The 15,137-nt window shown below is 41.7% G+C and overlaps 1 protein-coding gene across 1 annotated transcript; it reads left to right on the forward strand.

Annotated features, from left to right (window-relative positions):
• The first annotated feature begins 5,502 nt into the window (after positions 1-5,502).
• GRXCR2 (glutaredoxin and cysteine rich domain containing 2) lies at positions 5,503-13,113 on the forward strand. The gene is made up of 5 exons (XM_082214436.1): positions 5,503-6,586; positions 6,737-6,788; positions 7,955-8,157; positions 9,525-9,752; positions 10,955-13,113. Exons 1-5 carry the CDS (start codon positions 6,182-6,184, stop codon positions 11,132-11,134), a joined length of 1,068 nt encoding a protein of 355 aa, XP_082070562.1. The 5' UTR covers positions 5,503-6,181; the 3' UTR covers positions 11,135-13,113.
• Positions 13,114-15,137: the final 2,024 nt, after the last annotated feature.

A 15,137-nucleotide genomic window follows, 5' to 3' on the forward strand; every position in this document is an offset into this window, starting at 1 on the left:
TAATCAGAAACCAGTTCCTCTCTTATTATACGCAGACGATGCAGTTCTACTATCACTAACGAGTCTGGGTCTGAAACGTCTTATATCTTCTCTGATCCTTTACTGTGAATGTAATAAACTCTCAATAAATTATGAGAAGACAAAAATTTTGGTCTTCTCGAATGGTTGGAAACTAGAGAAATGGAAAATAAGAGGGCATGAAATCCAACAAGTAAAAATCTATAGGTATCTGGGAATATTATTCCAGAGCAATTTAGGGTGGGCAAATCATCGCACAAACGCCATAAAACAGGCAAAGTGCACCTCATCAGCAGTTGCTCGTTTTTACTATCAGAAAGGTAATCAATTTATCCCTGCGGCCAATCAGATATTTCAAACAAAAGTGCAAGCCCAGATACTCTATGGAATCCCACTATGGGTCCAAGCATATAACAGTGATCTAAAAAAGATCCACTCCAGCTTTCTGAGACGTATTCTTGGACTCCCAGCTGTGATCAAATATGAAACAATGTGTGCAGAAATAGGCATACACACAATGGAATACTGGGCCTGGTCCACCTCAATAAAGTACTGGTTACGCTGCCATTTTCGCTGCCCTCCATCAAGCCTGCTCGCTGATTTGCTTCAAGACTCTTATAAATCAAGATGGTACCAGTACCTTGAAAAAAAGATTGAATCTTTAGGCATCGAGCTGGAGCCCCTATACAATTCTAATGAGCAATACATTTTCCATAATATCCTAACTAGATTAAAGGATGTTGAGAGACAAAATATTATGGCAGCAGTAAACAAAATTTGCTCCCCCGTATTCTATGATTTAAATATCTTAGATAGCAGAGCCAACTACGTCACTAAATTAACAATCCCAGCCCAACGTAGGGCTTTTATGCTGGCCCGGTTGAATGTTTTTCCCTCAGCTTTTGTCAGGGGAAGATACCAAAACATCCCTAGAAACAAGAGACTCTGCAGATGCTCTATGAATGTCCCAGACACTGTAGAGCATATTCTCTTTCATTGTCCATTGTACAGTACGCTCCGTCAACGCGTGCTGTCCCCTCTTCTGGGTGGCCTGGAACCCCAACAAGGTGAATGTGTGGGATTCTGCCTATCCGACGTTGACCAAAGGGTAACGGCGGGGGTAGCTGAGTTTTTGGTAGCAGCCCTCCAAGGAGCAGGTTAACAAGGAAAATCACTGACTCTATATGTGTATATATATATATGTTTGTAGCCAACCGCTGCCTTCTTACATATACTTCAAGTCACTTATATGTTACTTTTTCTTTTACGGTTTTATCTGTACAATGCCTAATAAAGGTTTGATTTCAATACTACTGAATCACAGGCCCTTCCTCAAAAGACGGCATGGCTTTTTGTTGATAGCAGCATATTATATACAGTGGTACCTCGGGTTAAGTACTTAATTCGTTCTGGAGGTCCGTTCTTAACCTGAAACTGCTCTTAACCTGAAGCACCACTGTAGCTAATGAGGGCTCCTGCTGCTGCCGCACCACTGGAGCACAATTTCTGTTCTCATCCTGAAGCAAAGTTCTTAACCCGAGGTACTCTTTCTGGGTTAGCAGAGTCTGTAACCTGAAGCGTATGTAACCCGAGGTACCACTGTATAGGCATTTTGGAGAATGCAACCTGACCCTGTTCCAGTTTCTTTTCTTTTTCTTACATATTTTTATTGAACAAATTTAACAAATCAAATTATAAATTAATATAACCAATTACATTTCCCCCTTTTCCCCCTCCCTCCCTCTCCCACCCACCAGAGACTTCCCTTAGCTTCCCTCTCTGATTTGTTTATACCTGTTATTCTCTGCATGTTGTGAAATTGTACATATCATTGCCTTGTCTATCATATATTCTACTAATAAATTTGTGGATGTTTATTCAAAACCTGCCAAGGAGTCCAAATCTTTTTGTTGTCTTTTTAAATCGTTTGTAAAAAGTTCCCATTCTTCCTTGAAGTCACAATTGTCATTCTCCCGTAATTTATATATTAACTTTGCCAACTCTGCATAGCTCATCAATTTTTCTTGCCATTGTTCTTTGGGATTTCCTCATTCTTCCATCCTTGTGCTAACAAGATTCTTGCAGCTGTTGTAGCATACATAAATAAGTTCTTTATTTTTCTTGGCAGGTCTTGTCCTAAAATCCCTAACAAAAATGCTCTTGATTTTTTTACAAATTTCATTTTAAACATTTTTTTCAATTCGTCATATATCATCTCCCAAAATTTTTAACTTTCTCTACATTCCCACCACATGTGATACAAAGTACCTTCTTTTTCTTTACCTTTCCGACATGTATTTGACCCCATTTTATACATTTTTGTCATTTTTACTGGTGTAATATACCAACTATACATCATTTTCATATAGTTTTCTTTCAAAAGAGAGCAGTCTGTAAATTTCAAATCTACCTTCCACAACTTTTCCCAGTCCTCAAATTGTATATTATGTCGAATATCTTGTGCCCATTTGATCATAACGGATTTGACCTCCACATCTTTTGTTTCCCATTCTAGCAGAATACTATATGCTTTCTTCAGCAGCTTCACTTCTTCTTTTATAACCTCCTTTTGAAATCTAGAAATTGTATAGCTAAACCGTTTTTTGTTATCTTCCTTGTACATCTCCTATAATTTTCAGTAATGCAGCCAACTATGAGCATAGTCTTTGATTTCCTCATAATCTTTTAATTTCCATTTTCCTTCTTGGTCTCTCAGTAAATCTCTATATGTAGGCCACTTCCCCTTTTTACCAAGTGGTTTGAGTAATGAAGCTTCAATTGGTGATACCCACCAAGGTGTTTTTTGTTCTATTAAACTGACCCTGTTCCAGTTTCAATCTCATATGTGGGCAACAGTTTAAAAGTTTAGCATAACCTGACCTTGAACACCAGTACCTGAGTCCCTTACTGAATTACCTTCTGGAAGAGATACCCGAGCAGCAGAGAGTTGGCCAGAGTAAGGCCTGCTGGTGAGAACAATATTGCCACTTTCAAAATTGGGCAGAGCATGCAAATTACAGAACTACAAAAAGCATAGTGGTCATGTCCCAGTTTCAAAATTGTGTTGGTCATGTTGTGAAACCCACACATCTTGCCACAATTCCTCCTACATAGTTCCTGCACATATATCAAAAAGCAGTTTGGCAACTGAGTTCCACATTTGTAGGTGGCTTATTCTTGGCTACTTCTACTAGTATGTAAAACTACTCTTAGGTAAATAAATATACAGGGCTGTAGCAAATGGAATCATTATGTGTGTGGATGGACTTAATCTCTCTCTTTCTTCCCTTCTCTCTCCAGCACCACCACCAAATCTGTTCCAGAGGGATGAGGAAAACCCAGAGGAGATTTGGGGGAGAGCGTATGTGAGAGGAAGAAAGGGAGGGGAAGTTCCACTGTGCTAGCATAAATCATTTTGTATGTGCCATTTAGTTGCACAGTTGGACCCTGCTAGAGTCACCAGTTTTAGGCTCCTAGCACTTTACGTAATGCTGGTGTTAATCATCGTCAACAAAACAAAACAAAAACAACAAAGCAAATTACAGTAGCGGACTGCAACAGCAGGAGGTTCAAATTATACATTATGTACAGGAAGCACCCATTTTAATGTGTCTGACAGCAGACTTGGATAAATCGGTAGATGACTGCATTAGCTAGTTAATAATAGACCAGAAATGAAAATGTAAATTTTCATCAGAGCTGTCATCTGTAAAAGGACGTTCATTGCTGATAGCATGGATGTAAACAAAATGCTTGTAACATTTAAGCCAGGCAAGGTGTTTTCTTCAAATGCTTTTCCAGAAAAGTGTCTGTCAGCGCAAATTAGTCAAATTACAGTGCAAATTAGTCAAGAGATTCTGGTATCTCCAAAAAAATTAGTCTTTTTATCTCACCGCTTCCCAAAGGAACTCAGAGCAGTGGATAAGTTTTTTATTTCCTTTGCCCACACAACAAACGTGCAAGGTGGGTTGTATCCACAAAGCGTCTCCTTTGTGGCTGAATGATGATGCATGGGTTACATTCCAAGACACTGCACATTTAAGTGAAATTGCGTATATTTGAAACACCATGGAGAAAGCCTGCAAACACCCCTTTCCACCCCTGCTCCATCCCATCCCTTTTGGTGATGTTTTTGGGTCACCTCTGGGTTTGGCATGATGCACGTGTGCCTAAAATGGCTACTTTCTATACTAATTTCAAACAGTTAATTAGTAGACAAACTCAAGGTATAAATTTTCATGTGCATCAATTATCACGGGGGCACAGAAATCAACCAAATCAATCAATAAAAATTAAGAGCGCACTAAGGAAGTACCACCCTGGGTGGTGGTTGTTGCCATGCAATGGTCAGGATCATCCCTGTCCAACTCTGAGGCTTCAGAGTTGGAAGGAAGGCTGGGCACTTGTCAAACTTGCTAGAGCCTGGGAGCACAAGCTGCCTTGATGTCAAAGCTCGGCTCTCCTTGAACCCCACTAAGCACCAAAGGCTCTTCACACACCAAATTTTAGGTGTAATATTTGGAAACCTAAGGGCGTACCTGAGAATACAATGTATGAATGTCACAATCTGGTGTTTTTGAAAATGTGTGTGTTATCCAGCTACACTAATGAGACAGCCAGGATTGTCTGGGGCTCCTTGCTTATGTGTACTCTTAATCTATATTTATTGCTGTGTAGCCCGTGAAAGGGCCATCAGACATACATTGGAAATCGTATTTGGTTGTTGTAGTTTTGGAGTGTGGGGAGCTTCTTAGCACCTCCTGTAACTTACAATTCTTAATTCAGATTTTTTTTAATAAAAAAGGCGGCCATGACAGTAAAATTTGTCCCTCTCTACCCTCCCCATAAACTTTCAACTATATATCTACGAAAGCATATATATATATATATATATAAAATCAAACATTATCATGCACCCCATATTTGCTCAGGCACCAAAGGGAGGAAGTTCTGAAGGTGTGGGGCCACCACAGAAAAGGTCTCCTCTCTTATGGCCATGTTCCTCTTAGATCTAGGAGGCAGATTGAGATCTCAGCATGTGAGAAGGATGGTATGTATATCAGACAGTTTGGACTGAAACCATGTATGGCTTTAAAGGATAAAACCAACACTTTAAATTCAGCTTGGATGTGCACTGGAAGCCAGCATAGCTGATATAATGCAGGAGCATTATACATATATTTATTTGTTATTTCAATGTTTAGGCCGCCCTTCATCAATTTATTGATCCCAGGGTGCATTACAATATAAAACAAAACAAAACAAACAATAAAGCCATTCTGCACCTTAAACAAACTTGTTTGCATTTGAAAGCATACATATTGAATTTCAGAGCAGATAAACAATTGATTAACGGAATGCAGTCTCAGTTACATTGCTTCACTGAAAAGGCCTAAGGAAATAGGTTTGTCTTCAGCTAGCCTTTCAGTCTGCCCCATGAACATTTCAAGTGCTGTTCCATTGGCAGGACTCCCTCTCTTCCGACTGAGTATAATTATGCAGTTACCTGCAGTCCTTTGTTAAAGGTGCTGGGAACTACCGTAGATTTCTGTGAGGGGTGAACTACAGCTCCCACAGTTCTTTGCGGGAAGCAATGTGCTTTGAATATGCTTAAAATGTCGTGTTTTAAATGTACACAACATTGCTCTTTCTGTTGGTGGTAAAATCAAGATTTTCTTTAATCTGGAGGTGAACCTTTCTTCTTGATACTCTGCCTCTTATTTCTGTGATTCATTAAAGCGAAATGGCTCAACTCAGCTGCCAAATAATGACAAAACCCAGTGCAGATTCTGTGCATTTGAAAGGATTCCTGTCACTATGAAATGTGCACACATCTATATGCCTATTTCCTTTGCCTCTGATGATAAATCCACTTTAACGTTGTCCTTCAAAGACAACACAATTTTATGTCTTACAAACCCACCCCGTCACCATTTTACTTGAGCAACTTTCCCGTTGCATTTCATCGCAGCAATTGTTGCTTCTCATGAGGCGCTATCAATGTTTCATATCAAGGTGTCCTCTTAAACTGTAATGTGAGAGAGCCAACTAGAACTGTTGAATTATACATCGCCTAGCTGCATGTAAGCAGCCTTTTTTTGTAAGTCCAAAGCTATCCCTTGCTGAACTAATTTCTGGGAAGCACCGTGAAAAACCCCTATCTATGGATGAGCTTCAGATGAAACTGAGCCCCAGGCATGATGCAAGATCCCGAAAAGTCAGATTCAAAATCTCCTCTGCCTACAGTGGTCGAGTTTTAAAGCAGGTATATGAAGATGGACAGGAACTTGAAATCCCGCAGGAGGAATATCCTCATAGTTTTCGGCACTGCAGCTTTGAACCCAAAGACGACTTCTTTGGGCTTGGTGAAGCCCCAGGATCTGGGTTTTGTCCATCAGCTAAAATGAATGCGCAGAGGATCAGTGTATTCAGAGAAGGGAACAAATACACCCTCACGGGGAGCCCTTCCCTCTTAAATGACCACCAGGCAGAGGAGAGCCATATGGTAAGTAATGTTTGTTTAATAATGACCCATTATGGAAATGATTGTAAAATGGCAAATGCGGTAGTCAGAACCTAGTTCTCATGTTGGCCAAGCAACTCTTCCTATGCCTTGGTGTTTAGACCTAGGTGTGCGACAATGTAGAGTTGCCATACTTCAAAAAGTGAAAATGTGGACAGAAAAGCTGTTGAGCTTTTCTTTTCTTTTCTGCTAAAGTTGTTGAGCAGCCCTAGCAACAATGGGATGTGCAGTATGAAGTACAACCTGCGTAAAATAGCTGGGAAAGGCTACAGAATACATAGGAAACAAACAAACAAACATCAGCCAGAAAACCACTGAGAGCTTTAAAATCAATATCTCCGAAGAAAATGGCAGGATTTATGAAGCACTTTATTCAGTTTCATTCCTTATTGTGAAAAGTGAAATCCAATAGGACACAGACAATGCTTTTAGGTTCTGCAGCACTTTTTCTTCAGTGAGAGAAAGCATTTTGTAAAACATGAACGATGAAGGGAACAGCGCAGCTACCTTTTTGCCTTCTCCTTCCTACAACACAGGTGTGTTTCAATGTCCATTTACATACATGGGAATGAAGGCGCAACAGACCTAATGCTGGTAATTTCAAATGGCTTTTGATTCTCGCTGACTCTGAGCCACCAGGTACTCAGAACCACTGCAGAATTAAAGACGATGGTGTTGACCATCAAAATATTACCTGATCCAAATACCTGAAGAAGTACCTCACCCTGCCCTGTATCAGCCAGCCTGTTTTCTTAGATCTGGTGGGCTGTTTCTTCTCATTGTCCCACCACCAGGAACAGTACATTATATGGTGGTATGGGACAGGGCTTTTTCTGTGGTGACAGCCTGGCCTATGGAATCTCTCCCCCCCCCCAGCCTGCTTTTGCTGTTTCAGGCGAACTCTTTTTTCATCTGTTTTCCTGGACTTTGGGAGGTTATTAGTAGTTATGTCACTGCTGTGAATGAGGAGTTCAGGTTGTGGTTCCTTGGGCTTCTTAAGGATCTGCTGTGTTTTTGCTGCTGTAATAAGTTATGATGAATTGGTTTTATTGTAATCTTCCTTTTGTTCTTATATTAGCATCTGCCCTGAAATCATCTAATGAAGGGTGGGCTAGAAATGTTCTTATAAGAAATGAAATGAAATGAAATAGATGCATCCTTAAGTAAAACCTACAAAAATGAATGATTTGAAGTACATCAAGGATACTGACCCAATGGAGCATGTAAGCATTGTAGAAATTCCAAGGGACAGGTAGATACAGGTGATACAGATACCTGAGAGCTTGCTCCAGCTGCACTCCCCATCCCAAGGCACACAGGGCAATCTACTATTCTTGGTCCTGTGCGACTCTTGTTATAGGTGGATATTGTCTACAGTGGTTTTTAAAACTGTGTTTTAATGTTACTTTTAAGTTGCCTTAGGAAGAATTGCACCCTGCAAGACAGAAATAATGGTAAAAGATGAAAGAATGAATGTCTCCTTGCAGGCCCAGGACCCGCACTCTCCCCACCTCACCAACCGGGCTAGAAATGAAGGACACCACACCATCAGAATGGGATCGAATCTGGCCACAACTTTATTGACTACAGATGAAGAGGTTTGGCATAGGCAATGGGTAACCATTTACTTCTGGCCTGCCTGCCGGAAATGACATCAAGGGTCAACCCAACAGTGGGGATTCATATGACTTACGTCAAATAGGGGGATCCCTGCAGGGATCACTGCCTTGAGGAGTGCTGAGGCCCAGGCCCCTGTCTGGGCATATGGACAGAAGCAATTCCTTCAGAGATACCCTACTTCTGGAGGGGGAGCTGAAGGTACAACCTCCCCTCCATCCAGGACTAAGGTTACCCAGTGCCTAAACTGCCAAATTTGTGATGATTGCTATGAGGTAGGCCAAACCCTCAGGCCAAAGCTAATTCACCTGACAGGCAAATCCTACCCGGCTCTCAATATGGCAACCATCATGGCCACAGCAAGGCCAAAGCAGCTGTGAAATGCATTGTTGAAGGAGTGCGTGAGTGTGTTGATGCAACGAGGTGAGCCGAGTATCAAGGGCTGGCGCAGGCTGGCTTAAATCCCCCCAGAGTGGACCTAAGAGAAGCCTAAATGTTCCATCATGCTCACCCCTGGGGGCGGATCCAGCCCTCTGAGCTGGCTAGCCATTGGCCAGTTCAGCAGACTGGCACGGAGCCGGCTTCCATGCCAGGAGGATGTGAGCCAGAGCTCACATGATGGCTGGGGAAGTCCTCCGGCACTAATGACTCCCGTTGTGTTCAGGGAAGGAGATGTTACCCAGCCCACAAGGTCGTTGCGCCCATGAAGGGGTAAGCAGACTTATTTGGACCATTCCCACTTCACAATTTCTGCTTCTCATATCCAGGAGCCACTCACTATAGGAAGTATCAGTCACTGTTGCTGGTTGTGGGAGTCATCAAAGTTTCCAGGCAAGAATGGGGAAGCTGAGAAATGTTAGGAGACCCCTATTCCCTTCACAGAGTTAAAAATTTCCAGTGTGGTATACAGTGGTACCTCAGGATGCGAACGGAACACAAAACGTGACGGTGTGTCTGCGCATGTGTGGGTCGCATTTCGCCGCTTCCGCACATGCGTGTGACAGCATTTTCAGCGTCTGCGCATGCGCAAGTGGCGAAACCCAGAAGTAATGTGCTCCGTTACTTCTGGGTTGCCGTGGAGCGCAACTCAAACACACTCAACGTGAAGCGCATTCAACTCGAGGTATGACTGTAACAATCAATCCCTCTTCCCAGGGAACTCTGGAAATTATAGCTCGGTGAGGGAAGTAGGGATCTCCTAACAACTCTCGGCACCCTTAACAAACTACAGTTCCTGGGAATCTGTGGGGAGAAGACAAGACTGTTTTAAGTGGTATGACATTGCTTCAAATGTGTACTGTACAGCAGATGGGGACCTAAGAGAGCTGTTGGACTTTCAATTTACATGTTCCCTGCTTCATTTCAGAATCCCCCTGTTCTAGATATTGGGAAGATTATCATCTACACTAGCAATCTGAAAATCATCCGATCACCACTGACTAAGAAGGAGCTGGTGAGAAAAATAATACAGGATGAAGGACTCGAAGACTGGTCCTTCACATACCACGAAGGAAGAGGAGAAACTTGCAGTAACCCAAGTGATGAGAACATAAAGGAGACTGAATGTGAGCTTGTTCACAACGAGCATATGCAGGTAACATGCATGGTACATTTGGGAGCAGATGCAGGCATTAAGACGTAAGGTAGTGGCATCTCCCTGCTCTAGAGATGTAAAAGTATATGCTTCTGCATTAAAAGAAAAAGGGAAACGATGACATCCTCCAAATGTTGTGATACGAAATCTGTCAGTTCCAGGACTTATGGTAGAGGTGGGGAACCTCAGGTCCAGTGGCTGAATGTAGCCCTCTGTTACAAATACAGTGGTACCTTGGTCATGAACTTAATTCGTTCCGGAGGTCCATTCTTAACCTGAAACCGTTCTTAACCTGAGGTACCACTTTAGCTAAGGGGGCCTTCTGCTGCCGCCACACGATTTCTATTCTTATCCTGAGGTAAAGTTCTCAACCCAAGGTACTACTTCCAGATTAGCGGAGTCTGTAACCCAAAGTGTTTGTTACCTGAGGTGTTTGTAACCTGAGGTACCACTGTAATTGAAAAGTAATACAATGGGACTTTATAGCATGCTAATGAATAAAATTAGTAAACAAACTGATCCTCTAATTCAGATTGCCACGGCTTTAAAGCTTATGGGATATCCAGTTGGGGAATCCATTGCGCTTAAATTAAATAAACGGCAAGATATTGCTTTGTAGCTTCAAAATTGTATAAAAAGAGTCTTTGCCTCATTGATAAAGTGAACATTTCTAAAGAATTTATATTTAAAAACAAGGCATCAGGGTTCGAAACAATGGACTGACTTATGGGACTTGAATGGACATGCAAGAAGGTACCAAAGGGATATTTCAGGATGGGGGCCTTTGGCCCAAAACAAGGTACATAAATGAGCCGTAACGTTGTGGGTGGTGCTCAGCTATGTGTTGCTTGCAGTAGACCCATATAAATCAATGATCATGACTAAGTTAAGTCATGTGTGACTAGTCATTAAAATTCTGAAATCAGACCTGTGCAAATTGAGGAAATGTGTGTCCATTTATTTTGCGTAACTTGTACAAGAAACAAGGGAACATTAGCAAGGAACTAGAATCACAGGGAGGAACAGATATTAGTATTCCCACTAATATTTATCAAGCAAACAGATAAGCTAGATGTTCAAAAACCATAAGAGCCATACACATCTTAGAGGGATTTAGCCTGCCAATTGGATTTACTTTAGGTAAAGGATTCTGTGAACTGGTGTTAAGGGAGCTTATTTTGATCAGTCCCTTTGTATTTCAGGAAGCAAATGGTGATATCAGTTGCTCCCAGTGTAAGGGATCAGGCTCTGCGCCCTGCTCTGTGTGCCACGGAAGCAAGTTTTCAATGCTGGCGAACCGATTTAAAGAGTCCTACAGAGCTCTGCGATGTCCAGCTTGTAACGAAAATGGCCGGCAACCCTGCCAGACCTGTGTCCAATGACTGTATCTACTCTCTGGCTTCCTTTTACTTCCCTCGTTTGCTTGTTTTGTGTAGAAAAAGAATCCTTCAAGTTTTTATGTCTATTGTATTTACCTCTTTGCACTCAGGCTACACCTGCAGGTATAAAAGTGTTTGTATGCAGTGTTGATATGTTACATAAGGCGGTACCCATTTAAAAATAGCAATTCCCTTCCATGACATTAAAAGTGCTATGGCTTGCTATCAGCTTGTTAACAAATTGGGCCATGATCCAGCCAAGTCTCATTGATTTCAGTGGATGAGATTTAAGATTAACTCTCCAAGTGGAATCATTTTTAAAGGGCTTAAGTTTGGCTGAATCATGTCCTGGGTTCTTTTAGTTGACACTCCTGTTCCAATTGAGAAACTCTAATTTGTGTCCCCGAAGTAGCAGCATTGAATAAGTACCATGCTAACAGCAGCAGCAGCAGCAGAACTCAAATGAGGAAGCCAAATGAGAGAGAAGGTTTTCCTTGTTGCATAAATTGGGTTATTTTTCATAGAAATCGTCTCACTTCCTCCTATCCCCTTTCCCACAAGAGATATTGAAGTTTTGCACCTATTGATAACTATATCACAACTCCTGAACACATGTTTACCCTAACTTTGCATATGTTTAGGCTAATGGTATTCCTCGTAATTTGTAATCTGATTTCCTGGTTTCAGGTTATGGGTATCGTAGGACAGAAATGAACACTCCTTTTGCAGCTTGCTAGAATAAGGATCCTTCTAGATTCAATCAGCAGCAGAAGCATCCACACCTCAACTGATAAAATAAATCATAACATGTTATATGATTTATAATTTTACTTGCCCTTTTGCCTTGAACATTTGTGATCTTTTTCAATCCACACCCGATTTTGCATATAGCTGCACATTTATCCCTCCTGAGGTGCATGCCGTTTTCTGCAGATCTAGCTCATTTCAATTTTATTGTTATTAGAGCACACTGTGTTCTTTTCCTGCATGATTTAGGCAGCACCTCCCAGTTCTAAACACTACCATAGAGAAGGAGGGAGGGAAACGCCAGTGCAATGGGGGGAAAGAGAGAGAAAATGTGTATTTTATGGCCTTATTCAGAGAGATGCTGCCACTGATGTTAATGGGGGAAGTTCTGCCTCTCTCAGGATTCACTTGTTAACAAATGGAGCTTGTGTTGTTTAAAATGTGTCCCCAGTTGTAATTTCTAAACCATGAACTCTAATTGCTGAATGCTTAGCATGCTACCACTTGCAGCGCCAAAACCACTACAAATAAGGAAGTAAATGAAAGTGCTTTCTACTGTTACTCTGTTAATGTCAAGGCTGGCTTTGCTTACATATGAGATCTAAGGCTCTTGATGAGCTAAGAGATGCCTCACATTGTTTGCCTGCTGAGTTCGCAAGGATAGCCAGTGTAATTTATGGTCAACTGTGTACTTTGGGATGTGTATGTTAGAAGATTTCTCTGAAAACAGATGTATTAGTAGCACTAATGCCATCATATTTCTAAGACCTGACTGAATTCTCTTAATGTTGAAATTCTCAAGTACGAACCCCATTCTGCTTTGAAGATTGTCTTTGCAAATGTATAACTACTGCTAAGGCTTTTCTCAGTTCTAAAAATGCCTTGAATTTTAATGGAAGCATGGCTAGTGCACAAAATGGGGGGGGGGGTGCTTCAGATGTTATCCTTCCATCCACATAGAACTTATGACCCCTGTTGTATTTCATTTCTGAATCATTCCATGTCAGTTTCGCTTCACTGCTGATTCTGAGACTGAAGCCTACCTCAAATGTGGCCTGTGACTTGTGAAAAGCCAGAATAGCACATGTTTACAATGGGGGGACAGGGGGACAGACAGCTACGTATACCCTGTGTGTATGGAAACTTTGCCTTTCCATAAGCAAAACAGGAGTCCTGTGTACAGCGTTGACTCCCAGCCAATGGCCAGGATGCTCAAAACACTCAAACAAACAAACCACTCAAAAATCATTTTCCTTCAGGACTCCAAAAAGATTGAGTGCTGCACTGGATTGCATTAGCTTCAGGTTACCACATTCTGAAATGGGCATGGCAGCAGCTCAGCTTTAGGCCTTTCAGTGTGGCTATACGTCTTATAAGCCATGCAAATGCCATGAAATGAAAACTTCACATCAGTTCCGCAAATTATATGTCTGAGCAACAGACCTCAGTCTTCAAATGTGGGTCTAAAATAAAGGGATATATAGTATTTGATCTAAGGCACTGAAGTGTCCATTGCCTGGTGCAGAACCCTTTAGAGTCAGCTATTTCCTGCTTTGCAGTCACCCTCATCCCCAGGGACTCCTCACACCCCACTTAGGCTCACTTCCTGAAAAGGATGCCAGCTGGGGAACAAAGGATATTGGGGAATAGACTGAAGGGCTAACAGCAGTGATTCAGTCCCACCATGTGTTCCACTGCTGGTGCTTTTAATCACACCCCCATCCTCTATTGTTACCTATAGGTGTCATTGGGGCAGATCTGCTTTTGAAGACAGAGGTCCATTGCTGTCACATCTGCTGAGAACCTCAGAAGCAAAATTCACATTTGGCTGCATTCTGGCCATTTGAACGCCACTCTAAAAGGCAGCACCATCTTTATGACTAGTAAGTAATAAGGCAAAGGCATCGGCTAAGAGGTTCTAAATACAGTAGTGAGTAAATTCTAGGAGTATCACTGGGATTGCCTTAGAGAAACAAATTTGGGTCAGGTTGTTTGGCTGTGATCTAAAAGGTTTGTAAAAGCACTGGCATCCACAACAGCCTTCTACTCAATTCAATAGGGATAGTTCTGCACGCATAGTTTGGAGATACACAGTAAAGTTCTCACATGAAAATACTCCATGCTCAGGTGGGAATACCATCTTCACACAGCATCATGTATGTCTACAGAGTTTTTCAATCAGGTCTCAGATATGTAAATGCCATTGGTCAGATTCCTTAATCATTGCTTAGATTGTGATGTTCTGAAAATTTCCAAATGTATTATTTGGAAATACATCCCACTGAAATAAATGGGACACACCATCAAGAAATGTGTTTATGACTGACATGTTAGTGATTTGGTGAATGTTTTTGTTGTTTAGTTGTTTAGTCATGTCCGACTCTTTGTGACTCCATGGACCAGAGAACACCAGGTACTCCTGTCTTCCACTGCCTCCCACAGTTTGATCAAACTCATGCTGGTAGCTTCGAGAACACTGTCCAACCATCTCGTCCTCTGTCATCCCCTTCTCCTTGTGCCCTCAATCTTTCCCAACATCAGGGTCTTTTCCAGGGAGTCTTCTCTTCTCATGAGGTGGCCCAAAGTACTGGCACCTCAGCTTCACCATCTGTCCTTCCAGTGAGCGCTCAGGGCTGATTTCCTTAAGAATGGAGAGGTTTGATCTTCTTGCAGTCCATGGGACTTTCAAGAGTCTCCTCCAGTACCATAATTCAAAAGCATCAATTCTTCGGCGATCAGCCTTCTTTATGGTCCAGCTCTCACTTCCATACATCACTAGTGGAAAAACCACAGCTTTAACTATACGGACCTTTGTTGGCAAGGTGAATGTTACTCTCTTGGATAAAAATAATAAAACTGCAAGGTTTCATGTGAACCTTGTTAAAGCTCTCTTTTTTGTTCTATAGTAATATCAAGCCTTTCATGCTTCTCTGTGGCAAGCATATGACCCAGTAAACTACCCTGGGGACTTTTCACAGGGTGGAGTAAGAAATGCATAAAACCAATAAAACAATACAGCATTGAGACAGTGACAAGTACTGCCTAAGTGCCATTATTATTCATATAAGTAAACACGAACAAAATATTTCAACATCTATTTGCCTATCACAGCCAAGCTACCTGTGACAGAAATACTGAGCCGAGCATTTGCACAAAAGGAAATGTTTTACCAGGCTCATAAATATAAAAAAGACTGGTTCCTGGTTTTCATCTCTTGGTCACATTGCAACATGATCAAAAGACACAGCATAGCTCTATA

The sequence above is a fragment of the Podarcis vaucheri genome (genome assembly GCF_965113315.1).
Source record: "Podarcis vaucheri genome assembly, chromosome: 2".
NCBI lineage: Eukaryota > Metazoa > Chordata > Lepidosauria > Squamata > Lacertidae > Podarcis > Podarcis vaucheri.

What these genes read in the sequence shown, in the direction of transcription:
- GRXCR2 (XM_082214436.1), top strand. Translation starts at nt 6,182, where the DNA reads ATGGATGAGCTTCAGATGAAACTGAGCCCCAGGCATGATGCAAGATCC. An exon ending in CAGTATGAAGTACAACCTGC is followed by an intron (nt 6,789 to 7,954) that starts GTAAAATAGCTG and finishes GTTACTTTTAAG; the next exon opens with TTGCCTTAGGAAGAATTGCA. An exon ending in TTCACAACGAGCATATGCAG is followed by an intron (nt 9,753 to 10,954) that starts GTAACATGCATG and finishes TTTGTATTTCAG; the next exon opens with GAAGCAAATGGTGATATCAG.